The sequence below is a fragment of the Phyllostomus discolor genome, chromosome 2 (assembly GCF_004126475.2).
Source record: "Phyllostomus discolor isolate MPI-MPIP mPhyDis1 chromosome 2, mPhyDis1.pri.v3, whole genome shotgun sequence".
NCBI classification, from domain to species: domain Eukaryota; kingdom Metazoa; phylum Chordata; class Mammalia; order Chiroptera; family Phyllostomidae; genus Phyllostomus; species Phyllostomus discolor.
The window spans coordinates 85912753-85926394 of NC_040904.2; the positions used below are offsets into that span (position 1 = coordinate 85912753).

The 13642-nt window shown below is 36.7% G+C and overlaps 1 protein-coding gene across 3 annotated transcripts in view; it reads left to right on the forward strand.

Annotated features, from left to right (window-relative positions):
• Nucleotides 1-11196, forward strand: part of ALCAM (activated leukocyte cell adhesion molecule) — a 201032-nt gene extending 189836 nt beyond the window's left edge. For 2 of the 3 annotated variants that reach the window (XM_028503317.2, XM_028503316.2), the window contains 2 exons: nucleotides 7155-7270; nucleotides 8751-11196. In XM_028503317.2, the coding sequence (XP_028359118.1) occupies nucleotides 7155-7242 (88 nt within the window). In that variant the 3' untranslated portion in view covers nucleotides 7243-7270; nucleotides 8751-11196. Of the gene's footprint in view, nucleotides 1-7154; nucleotides 7271-8750 lie in introns of those variants that run through there. The other variant, XM_036018033.1, reaches the window with a different exon arrangement.
• Nucleotides 11197-13642: the final 2446 nt, after the last annotated feature.

Sequence of the window (13642 nt, forward strand, 5' to 3'; positions counted from 1 at the left end):
GTTACATTTTTCAATTTTTTTTGTATATGGTAACTTTTTAATTATATACTAGTGTTTTTGGTGTGATATGCTGTAGAGATTCTAGTTTCTGTCATATTCTCCTAAAGGATATAGATTGTTTTTCACAGCAGGTATTATTTTTTACTGGCTGATTTTTTTAATCTTCAAAGGTTACTTTTATATTTTATATGGCAGATGTCTTAGGGTGAATGCTAAATATTGACACATCATCTTCAGGTGGCTTTTCTGGGATTTTAATAGAAAGGCTGATATGTTCGTTGAGAAATTATGGCTTGGTGAACTTCAACTACAACCTTTGTTTCTGTGTGGGTAGCAGCTAAACCTATGTCAAGTTTTTAGGCCTTCTACTAGACTATGTGAAATTTCTCCCACAGACACACAGTTTAGGGATCACCTAAGAAATATTGTATTTTATACACAAGTCTGGGGCCCTCTTGACTCTGGCTTTCTCCTTTCTGAGTTTTCCCCCCTTGATTGCCAGCTTTTGTTTTCATTAGCCTATGTCTCTCCAGCTGGCAAATGCCCTTGGAGGAAATGCTATGTGACAATGGAGATCACCCAGTATAAGGATCTAATTCCTTTTAGTTTCTACTTCTTTTTATTTTCCAGTTTAGTCAAATAGTTTATTCTCTATTTTTCTGACAATTTGCAGTTGTCATAAATGTAAGGATTAACAAAATGCAAGGTTTTAAAAAACCATTGCCAGAACCAAAATTATGTTTTTTGGATTTTTTTATCGTTGTTCAAGTACAGTTGTCACCACTTCCTCCACCTCCCATCCTCAATCCTCCTCCCCGCCTTTGGCTTTGCCCAGGGGTCCTTTATACATGTTCCTTGATGACACTTCCCCTTCTTTCCCCCATTACCCCCCTTCTGGTTACTATCAATTTGTTCTTTATTTCAGTGTCTCTGGTTATATTTTGCTTGCTTGTTTGTTTTGTTCATTAGGTTCCACTTATAGGTGAGATCATGTGGTATTTGTCTTTTACCACCTGGCTTATTTCACTTAGCATAATGCTCTTCAGTCCCATCCATGCTGTCACAAAGAATAGGAGTTCCTTCTTTATTTCTGCTGCGTAGTATTCCATCATGTAAATGTACCACAGTTTTTTGATTCACTCATTTACTGATTGGCACTTTGGTTGCTTCCAGCACTTGACTATTGTAAATTGTGCTGCTATGAACACTGGGGTGCATAGGTTCTTTTGGATTGGTGTTTCAGGGTTCTTAGGATATAATCCCAGCAGCAGGATTGCCAGGTCAAAAGACAGTTCCATCTTTAGTTTTACAAGGCAATTCCATACTGTTTTCCACAGTGGCTGCACCAGTCTGCATTCCTACCAACAGTGTACTAGGGTCCCTTCTCCACATCCTCACCAGCACTTGTTTGTTAATTTGTGTTTGATTGCCATTCTGGTCAGTGTGAAGTGGAATCTGATCATAGTTTTAATTTGCATCTCTCTGATGGTTAGTGATGCTGAGAATCCTTTCATATGTCTCTGGGCCCTCTGTATGTACTCCTTGGAAAAGTGTTTGTTCAGGTCCTTTGCCCATTTTTTAATTGGATTTTTTATCTTCCTGGAGTAGAATTGAGTGAGTTATTTATATATTTTGGAGATTAAACCCTTGCCAGAGGGTATCATTGGCAAATATATTTTCTCATACAGTTGGTTCCCTTTTTATTTTGCTGGTGTTTTCTTTAGCCATGCAGAAGCCTTTTATTTTGATGAAGTCCCATTTGTTTATTCTTTCTTTTATGTCCCTTGCTTTAGGAGATGTATCAGTGAAAATAGTGCTGTGTGGAATACCTGAAATTTTCCTATGTTCTCCTCTAGGACTTTTATGGTATCACGGCTTATGTCTAAGTCTTTTATCTATCTTAAGCTTATTTTTGTGTATGGTATAAGTTGGTGGTCGAGTTTCAATTTTTTACATATAGCTGTCCAGCTCTCCATTTGTTGAAGAGGCTATTTTTACTCCCATTTTATGCTTCTGCCCCCCTTTGTCAAATATTAATGACCATAGAGACATGGGTTTATTTCTGGGCTCTCTATTCTGTTCTATTGATCTATGTGTCTTAGAACCCAAATTTCTTACAATGCATGCTTTATATCAAAGCTGTAAAATCATTGTCTTCAACCATAGTATACCTTCCTCTTTCCCAAGCAGGTCAAAGCAAGTTGAAAAAAATCAAAATTGCAAAATTGATTTATTACATTAGAAAAATTTTATTTTATTCAGTAGGCTATGCCTACAGAACAGTGGCTTGTTTATCTATCACTCTCTCTCTGATGGCTCCAAATAGGTTGGAATTTTCACATTAGGGGTGAAGAATAGTAGTTAATGAAGTGAGTTTGAAAGAGAAAAAGAGACATACAGACAAAGGAGAAGTAAAGAGAAAAAGAATGAAGGAAAAAATCAGAGGGCTGAGAGAATACAAGCAGAATAAAAGAAAGGAGAGGAAAGAAGAGGCTTTTGAGAATCATGATTCTTTCCTTCATTGCCACAATATCTTACTGATTTACAAAATTATAGTTATAAGTATATGTTAGAGTATATATTTAGGAGCTATTAGAATAATCAAGGTACATGTTTATGCATATAATTTTCTGCAGTTTTATTTGAAATGATTGGAGTAAGACATCACTCAAGTTCTGCCACTCACAGTAGTATCCTCTCTATTTTACTTGTCAGAAAGAAAGCAGCTGGGTATGTATGAACTTTATATTGGTGAATTCTGGTATCATAAGGAACAGTAAAAGGGCATAGATATGAATACAAACAACCAATTAACACATATTTTCTATGTTATATGTATTGTATACTACACTCTAACAATGTAGTAAGCTAGATAAAAGAAAATTTTGTTAAGAGCATCATAGTGATCTGGGCCAGGGTGGCTCAGTTGGCTGGGTGTCATCCTGCAAAACAGAAGGTCATGGGTTCAGTTCTGGATCAGGACACATGCCTGGGTTGTGGGTTTGGCCCTCGCTTGGTACGCATGCAGGAAGCAATGATTCTCACATCGAAAATTCTCTCCTTCCCTGTCTCTCCCTTCTCTTTTCTCTAGAACCAATAAAAGAAAAATAATTTTTATAAAAGAACATCATAGTGAAGAAAAAATACTTTTGCAGTGAGATCAGTTCAGTTCATCAAAAGATACATATTTTGGCTACCTCCATATTCATTCAGTGTATTATGTGCTGTGGGTAAAATAAAAAGAAAACCTGTCCTTATTTTCAAGGGGTTTATTATACTCATGTTGAGAAGAAAGAGTTTGCCCTTATCAGGGAGTGTCATGATACAGAGGGCTGGGGATTTTGGTGGAAACTATCCAAAGAAAAGAGATGGATTTCTGTATTTCGGGGCTGGAGAAAGTAAGACATGCAAAAAAAAAGGACTAGATATGCAAAAAGTCAATACAATCAATAATCAAGAGAAAAAGTAGACAAACAGATTCAGGCATGATTTAGATGCTATAGTTAACTGACCAGGGTATTAAAATAACTCTTAATATCTCAAAAGTGGAAGAAAAGATGGTCATTGAAGATGAATGAAATAAGGAGTTAAATACATTATAAAATGTTTTACAATCAAATAGACATTTTAGACCTGGGACTGTAATATTGAAAAATAAGATTTTGGTGGATGAAGTTGAGAACAGATTGGCCACAGCAGAACACAAGAGAAGTAAGGTGGCATACAGATCAGTGGGGAACACCCAGACTGAAGCACAGGAAGGGAAAAGAAGACATATGACACATCAGAATGTAAAAGACATGGGACACACAAAGATCTAACTTACATATGTATGAAATCCTGGAAAGAACAAAGAGCAAGATTGTCCATCACCAGTAAAATATATAAATAATTTATGATTTATTTACCTCATGACAAGCTATACAACAATGAGAATAGAATACCTACAATTGCATGCAGTGTTATATAAGAACATCACAAACAAAGTTTGAGTTTAAACAAAACACAGACAAAAACGAATACATGTGTTGTGATTCCATTTAGATTCAAATGACAAGAACAGGTAGAACTCTTCTTTGGGAAGTTGGGATTGCGGTGACCTTTGCGAGGTGACAGTGACTGGCAGGGAGCACCACAATGTGGCACTTCAAGGTCCGCAGCTATTCTGTTGCATAAGCTGGGTATAGGGTGCATTCGTGCATCCAGCTTTTGAGAATTTATTGAACTGTACTATCATGATTGGTACATTACCTTATGTGGATATTACTCTTCAACAAAACAAAATTTTAAAGGATTTATAGGTTTAAAGAAAGGCCAGGCTTTAAAGAAATTTCTTAGCAAGCATTCTAATTTACCACACCTCGCATTCCACTGTTGAAATTACTAATATTTTATTAGCTGTTAATAATGTAACTTATTAGCACAAGAGAATAGACCTCATGTCGTGGTGACATATGTGAAGTCTATCCCAAAAGTATCCAGCCATTCACTATGAAAAATAGATACATTTGTTGAAAAAGAGACAAGAAACATTGTACTAGGACAGTGGTGCTTCAGTCCCTTTCAAAGTAGGCACCTACTTGGGGCCTTGGGGCCTCACATAGTTTGCCATCAGTTGTCCCATTGTATTTTTTTTAATCTTATCAATGGTCTGAAATCTCTTCCCTTTTAAGAGTGATTTTAGTTTGGGGAAAAGCCAGAAGTCACAGGGCAGCAAATCTGTGCTGTAGGGGATCTGAGTCACCTGGGTAATTTGATTTTTCTATACAAGACACAATGCCTGAGCAGGTGCATTGTTGCGATGAAGCTGCCAATTACTAGTTGCACATAGCTTCAGCCTTCTGAGTCATCCAAATAGTTTCTGCAGAGGAATGTTCAATCTTATCACAAAATTTGATGCAGATTTGTTGCTCTACTCAGTCATTCTTAATGTGATGGCCACACAGTACACATGCTCTCTCAATGGCGTCTACTGCCCCCACTGACTAGTACAGTGAAGTCATCATTATTCGAGCAAGAGCATTCCAGTCCACTCTCCTTGGCTGCCAGGTTACATCGATGTCGCACAAACTGTTCTTGTTATATTAACAATGGCTGGACTTTTGCCAGACAGACCTTCTTGTATGTGTGGGCAGTAGATAGTAAGTGTATATTTAAGATACATATACATACATGTATATTATTCTTTTAAAAAATATATTTTATTTATTTTTAAAGAGAGGTGAAGGGAGGGACAAAGAGGAGAGAAACATCAATGTGCAGTTGCCTCTTGAGTGCCCTCGACTGGGGACCTGGCCTGCAACCCAGGCAGGTGCCCTAAATGGGAATTGAAAGTCAACACTGGTTCGTAGGCTGGCTCTCAATCCACTGAGCCACACCAGCCAGAGCTATATATTATTCTTTACTTGCCTGGCAAATATATGTGATAAAGAGGTGGCCATTCACTGTGATGTACCATTTTAGTATAAGATAGAAGGTACTTATGTGAATATATATAACTCAAGATACAGACTCAAACTTACAATGTGTTTTCATTTACATTGTTAAATACCTTTCTTGTAGAGTTCCATCACATACGATAGGACTTAATCATGATGACAGAGTTTGAGGTTTCTCCTCTGCCTTATTCATAGCTTTGGATGCCTATAGTTTAAGTTAAACTGAGAATTTTTAAATCACAGATTAAATATATGCCAAACATAAGGAATGTCCCAGCGTCAAGGAGCTATGTGTCTCTCTCTCTCACTTGGACATATGTCATACACCATTATAACCCTCTTTCTAGTAAGATTGTGATTCTTGGCAAATGAGTTAAGAAATTCTATTTAGAAACTAAAAATGCTTTTAGAGAAAATAGAGTTTTCTACTCCATTCTACTCTAGCTTCTAGGATTATGTTATTTTTTAAAAGTAGAAGAATTACTAGGAATTACATGGCAATGATAATTTGAAGTACCATACATATCACTGTGATCTCCCTGACATGCTTACAATAGGGGCTGAGTAATTTAGGGAAAGAAAGAAGGGAGGAAGGGAGGAAAAGATGGAGGGAGGGAGAGCAGGAGGGAAACAGGAAAGCAAATGAGACACTCTTGGAAATACAGTATTTGATTTCTCCTTAGTGGTCACCAAACCAAGAAAGAATTTCGCTGGGTGCCTGGTTTCAGCTCTTAAAGGATGGAACCTAGTCAGCCATGTGAAACCACAGCAGCCACTAGGGCGGTGGTTCTCAAACTTCAGTGTGCAGCCAAACTACTAGGTCTTGTTTATCCTGGATTGCATGCCCCAACCCCAGAGTTTCTGTTTTCATAGTTCGGTCGCTGGGCCTTTGAATTTGCACTCCTGTCAAGTTCCCAGGGGTGTTGATACTGCTGATCCATGACCTCTATTCGAAAACCACCACACTGGAGCTGCTTTAGCTGCAGCTGCTGCCAACCTTCTGTCATAAACTTGGCTCTCATTCTGTTTTTTTTTTCTCACTTGAGGATGTGCTCATTGATTTAGAGAGAGAGGAAGAGAGTGAGAGAGAAACAGAGACAGAGAGAAACATAAGTGCGAGAGAGAAACATCGATTGGTTGCCTTTTGTATACACCCTGACCAGGAATTGAACCTGCAACCTTTTGGTGTAGGAGACTACACTCTAACCACTCGAGCCACCTGGCCTGGGCTGGGTCTCTTTTTAATCTTGCTTTTGATTTATCCAATAAACAGAATCCATAACAAAAAGATACAGGGGATTGACTCAACATGGATGCATAGTAGAGAATGCTAAAAAGGAAAAGGGCCTCATGAAACTTCCTCAGAAAATTTTTGCCAGAAACTCTTTGCCCAGAATAAAAATTTTTACTATCAAGTGATAATAATTACTTTTCAGAAAGGGGAGAAAAAAACAACCCAGCCAAAAAGATGATGCAACTAAGTATGTATAGTCTGTTGTCCAAATAGTGGGTTTCTTTTTTCTCCTGGTGTACATTGAAATGGGGTCTGTTACCAATCAAGGCTCCCAGATGTGGAATGGTTCACGCTGATGATCCGCCTGTATTCAGTGTAAAACACCTGCTTTTCAAAGATGCATTCATGTTAACGCTAAATTTTTTTGAAAAGAATAATGTGTGTATGTCAATGTAATAATGTGTAATTTCATTCCTTTGTAGGACCGCATCTAAACATGTAAACAAGGACCTTGGTAATCTGGAGGAAAATAAAAAGTTAGAAGAAAACAATCACAAAACAGAAGCCTAAGAGACAAGCTGTTTTCATTGTTGTCCAGGTGAGTAGGCTGTGTGAGGCTTACAGAAATAATTCCCAAGGAAGTATGAAACACCCTTTGAGATGTGAGGGAATGCCTTGACATTATGATGTTTCATCATTAAGGCTTTTAAAACAGGAGAGGAGTTTTTCAAAAGCAAACTTTGGTAATTCAGGTGTTCTCAGAGGAATGTAATCTCAACCATTTCCCTATCCTCCAAACAAATAATTATTATCCTCTGAATAATTAAAATTAATTTTGAGATTTTAACATTTAATTAGCATTTTGTATTCTCTTGGCTGCACAAATTTTGCTGAGTTCAAAGAAGCTTAATTTTATAAATTGATATTTTGGTTGGATGAGTGCTGATTCTAATACTTTAAATTTATTTTTAAAAGCAATTATGAGAATAATTTTGAAATATAAAAATCTTAATCCAACAATTTAAGATACTTAGGAATGTCAGAGTGTTTATACAGCCATCTCCCAAATTATTTTAATGAAAGTGCTAACAAATTTGTGTGTATGCACACACACACTTTTGCAGATAGTGTGTGTATATATACATATATATGTGTACGTATATATGTGTCTGTATATGCCCATATATGCATGTGTATAATACATATGTAAATATTACAGGTATTGCACGCATTTATATAGAATAACTATACGAGTGTGATTTTTTAAGAGAAGTCAGTTGGACAAGTTATTCTGTGTGCCCCGGAGTGAGAATAACTGTTCCTATGGTTTACTTATCTGAAATTAAAATCCCCATCGATCTCAGTGAAACTTTGACTCATTATAAATGAGCTGTAGTCACAATTTCAGTGCATCACCCAGACAATCGCACAGAGAAGATATGGGCATGGGAACAAAATTGCAATCGGAAGGATGCACACAGGAAAGGGAAAAGAATAGTTTAAGTAGGACACTTTTAAAATCTGCAAACCAGCATCTCCAGCTGATTGGGAGAAAGAAGTAAGAACTAGATTCTTTCCCCTATTTCGCCTTCTATTAGAAGTCAGGTAGGCAGCATTTCTACCTGTTTGGGTTTTTTGTCTGTTTGTTTCCCTGATTCTCTGGGGTTTATTCTTCAATCTTTCATAAACATAGATTTTTACCTTCTGTTATCTTCAGAATTGGATAGAGTAAATCCTCAAAGGAAGATCGACCTTGACAACAAAGCCCACAAAAGATAGAGATTTGAAGGGATACGTGAATTTTTTAACCTGAAGAGAACAAGATGAAATATTTCCCTGAAAACCTTTATAATCTTCATATAAATTAAGCAATGTTCATAAAAATAAAGACTCTCAAAATTCCAAAACATTATTTGCAAAAAAGCCACTGCGTGCCTGGGATTACAGATAGGCTCAGGGACAATGGAGTTTTAAAAGTCTCCTGTAAAGTAACTCCTGTCACTTTGAGTACAAAGCATCTGTTGATGGTGAAAAGTGATTGCTATGGTAACTTACTAAATTATTTTTTGTTATTTCAGAGAAAAAACTATATAGGCCAAATGAAGCATGAACGTGGATTGTATTTAAGACATATACAAAGACATTGACAGCAATTCATGGTTCAAATATTAAGCAGTTCATTCTACCAAGCTGTCACAGGATTTCAGAGAATTATCTCAAGTCAAACAATGAAATGAAATTGCAAACAATAACAAGTTTTGGCAGCCATGATGATAGGTCCATGTTGTATTTGGTTTGATTTTTTTTTTTCTGTAAATGTCTGCACTGAGGATTTTCTTTGGGTTTGCCTTTTCTGTAAATTTTTTACGTAGCTATTTTTATACACTGTAAGCTTTGTTCTGGGAGTTGCTGTTAATCTGATATATAATGTAATGTTTTTATTTCACTTGTTTATATGGATAATCTGAGCAGGTACATTTCTGATTCTGATTGCTATCAGTAATGCCCCCAAACTTTTTCACAAGCACCTGAATCCCAAAGGTGGCAGCTTGTGAAGACTGGGGACACAAACATTGCCCTATTCCAAAACCGTGATTGTTATCACAAAAGGGGGAGGCAGAGAGTCGGATTGATAAATGCCAGATGAGCTGATTCTATGAATGCACCACCCGCTGCCTCTCAGAAGCAAATCACACATGCGAATAGACATATATACATAATGACAGTACTCCCAAACTACATGTTTGCCTATACTGAAAACAATGTAACAGAATTTGGGTAACACTTACCTTTAGATACTCCTGCTAGTAAATTATTTTCTGTCAAAAAAAAAAAAAAACCCTATGTGTGAGAGACAGTACAGTTTGGAAAAAATCATGGATTACATTTCCATTTTCATAGATCACAATGTAAATCACTGTATTTAAAAATTATTGTTAAATCCTTTGGGTTATCCACTGCCTTAAAATTATACCTATTTCCTTTTTAAAAAGATATCAGTCAGAATTGGAGATTTTTAACAGTGGTCATTATCAAAGCTGTGTTATTTTCCACAGAATATAGAATATATATATTTTTTCGTGTGTGTTTTTGTTAACTACGCTACAGATATTGAATGCACTTGAGATAATTTAGTGTTTTTAACTGATACATAATTTATCAAGCAGTACATAAAAGTGTAATAATAAAATGTCTATGTATCTTTAGTTACATTCAAATTTGTAACTTTATAAACGTGTTTTATGCTTGAGGAACTTTTTAGAGTGGTAGTATAAATGGCAACTTTTTGAAGTAGACTGGATATGGGCCAATAGCTACTTGTGAATAGACTTTTAAACTTTGTTCTTTCAAGCAGAAGCCTGGATTCTGGGAGAATACTGCACAGCCATTTTTGTCCCAGGATTTACATAACTTTATAGAAAAAGAAAATGAACATCAGATTTCCAGGTATAAAACTGTGTTCTTTGGGAGGAAGAGGAAAACTGGTATTTGTTTTTTAGACCTTGAAGTAAAAATTATGAAGATGATGAAAAATAAATTGAAGATTAAAGTGAGAGGGAGATTAGGGAGAATATTTTGCCACTTCTGCATTATTTAGAAACACATGTTATTGTACATTTGTAAACCATTCACTGCCTGGGCCGTAGTGACTCAGTTTAATGAAAGCTTCCTGTAGTGGATTGGTAGGGATTAAATACACATAATATCCTATTAGACTCGAAGCTGTGTAAAATACTATGGGAAAAAAGAAAATATGTTATTTTGCCTCTAAACTTTGATTTACTGAAGTTTTATTTGGTAGGGAGAAAATTGAATTTTGGTCTATATTTAAACCAAAGTGAAAGGGGAAAAACCAAAGTTATTTGTTTTGCATGGCCAAGCCATCCTGTTATCTCTGTAAATACTGTGATTTCTCTTTTTCCTTTTCTTTTTTAGAATTTTGTTAAAGAAATTCTAAAAATTTTAAACACCTGCTTCCATAATAAACCATGAACACTAAAATGATATCACTTCCATATAAATACTTTTCTTTTGGTGTGAGAGATCAAGGGTCAGTCTATCTCCTAAGCTGTGATTGCAGGAGGGAGCAGTGCGACAGTGGAAAGAGGGGGTATACTGTGATTATTTATTGGCTTTCACTTGCTGTGGTAAAGTAAGTCCAAAAGCAGCTGTCGTAACCTAGAGAGCAGAACATTCACAACACAGAGCATGGACAGAAAGCAGAAAGTTGGCCGGGCAAGGCTGGACAGTGTGAGGACAACCGAATCAGGGCCTGGATGAAAGGGAAAGCTTCTTTGTGTGACAGCAGTGGCAGAGCGTACACAGCGAGGCCGGGGAGGAAGGTCATGCACTGTCCTCGACTTCCAAGGCGGCTTCTCTTCAATTTAATCCTTTGGCCACAAGAGGCAGGTTTCGCCAGTTCAAGTTTCACTTCCAATCTTTGATTACAGGAATTGTATGTGGAAATGGATTAACATACCCATCTATGCCTAAAAGATAATAAAACTGAAATATGTCTTCACATATCTCTCACAGCTGTCTGCCTCTTGTCTAAACTAGGATGTTTATGTATGGAAAGTATTTGTCTTTATTAAAGAGTAGAAAACTCATCGCGACTCTTCACCTCTCTGGAGAGCAAATGCAGCAAAATAAAACTGTTCACATCTCCCTATTATGCCACTTTCACTAGCCCTATTTCACCTGTGACTGGGTCTGTAATGAGTGTGTCTGTCTTTAATGACAGGACCATGCTCCCTGCGGGAGTCTCACATGGCTGTTCTAGGAACTTAATTAAGAGGACACATACTATCTCTTTCCTTCCACCATTAATGCACTGTTCAATGCACAATCTGAAAGGGCATGAGCGTTCATAGAAATGTTTCACCTTTAAAATAAGGTAAAGTCAGCTGTGTATATCAATATTTATGTGCTAGGGCCAACCATACATTATCTTATTTAATCTTTAATGCTTGGAAATTGTATTAAATATACTCCCTTATCTTAAAGCTGAAAACTAAGGTTTAGAGAGGTTCCATGACTCCCAAATGTGTTCGGCTTCTGCGTAGGTAAGTTGGGGATCAAATCAGATCTGACTCTAAAGGCCATGTTTGCCCCAAGCTACTATAGTTTCCAACCTTCTTCAATCAAGAAATCTCCCTTTTTATAACATGTAAGTGGTAAATATTGACACATGAACTGGTTATACGATCTATAAAGGATTATTCAAAGAAGTTCAAACCATGGAACATGACCATATTATATAATTTCCAGCTGTATTTGGATGATTAGATATTTTATTAGACATAAAATTACACATGTGTTTGTTTAAAACACATGTTTAAAAATTGATGTGTATATATATGTGATACATTTTTAAACACATATATTCCTGACATATACTAAGTACCTATTATAAGAGACTATATTGATGCATTATTTTTGAGGGGAGACCAAAAAAATACTGGAATTATCTTCTGGAAGGTGGGCCCCTTGTAGTACAAGCTTCCCCCACTAGGTGAGTGTTCTAGGAACCCATCTGTATCAGTGTACCAGCTGGCATTGTTGTGAGAGGCTGCATTCAGCTTCAGTGAATTTTTTTTTGAAGACCCTTTTAATCTGTTTGCCCATTTTATGATGGGTGGTTTATAAGCACACCTGCCCTCACTGCAAGAGGACAACGGTTCAGCAGTTTTTGACCAAAATCAGCATTACCCCTGTGCCCCACCCTACCTATTCACCCAGTCTCGCCCAGAGCAACTTTTTTTGTTTCCCCAGATAAAAAAAGTCCTCAAAGAGAAAAGTTTTGTCCAAGTGGAAAAGGTGCAACAAAAAATAGTAGAAACATTAAAAAAGCATCAAAATGGATGAGCTCAACAACTGTTTTGAGCAGTGGAAAAACTGTCTCGATAGCTGTACTACATCACATGGAGAGCACTGTGAAGGTGATTGAAGTTTAAACATGTAAGAACAAACACATGATATTTTACAAATAAATTCCAGGGTTTTGGGGTCTCCCCTTGTAAACTTTCACTTGAATCTGCTCAATATACTGCTACAGGAGGTACAGCCCCCACTTTACAGATCAGAACAATGTGAACAACTCTGTCTGCAATCACAGACATGGGAGGTGGTTACACCCCGAGCTAAGCTCAAGATGCCCAAGTCCTGCTCTAGTCTCTATACGACGTACCTTCCCTGCTCTAAGAAGGTGCATCTGTCCATGCTCAGGAGGGCTACCAAAAAAGATAGGTTTGCACTGAATGATTTATTTGATCTCCTTAGTAACTCATGTCACTCATATTCAAAGGAATATGTGAAAACTGCTTTGAAAACAAAATATTATATAAGTATTCATTTTTATTATATATCTAAAGAATTAAATGGGAAATCTTTACTATTAAATATCAGCGCAATAGATTTGACTTCAGAAGTATCATACTTTAACAATAAAAATATTTCAGTTAAACATAGAATGTATATTCCTCATCTTAGCTTCTTAATAAAAAAGTTTTTAATGTACTGTGTTTGGGAAACATGAAGTCACAAAACTGGGGCTCAGTGTTTCCCACGTTCTTTCTTCACCCATTCATGATCCTTATTCTGATTCGATTGTGTTTTTCCCCATATCTGTCCTTTCTCATTTTTCCTTATGGACACATCTCAAATGCACATGTATTCATTGGAAAATGAGTGCACAGACAATCGATTTCCAAAACTAATTCCATTCTCCAGTTACCTGTTCTGTCCCTTTTTGTTAACTTTGGGAAAAGTTTTACATCGTGAGGGCCTTGCAGCTGGATGCATGAGAGAGAAGGTATTCACATTGCATGTATGTGTGTGCATGTGTGAGTGCACACATGCAGAGCACACACACTTTGTGGGCTGTTTTACCCCATTTTCCTGATCAGAAAAGGAATTGCTTGAATAAATACAAAATGTTTGTAAAACAAGAAGCAGATTTAGGGTGAAA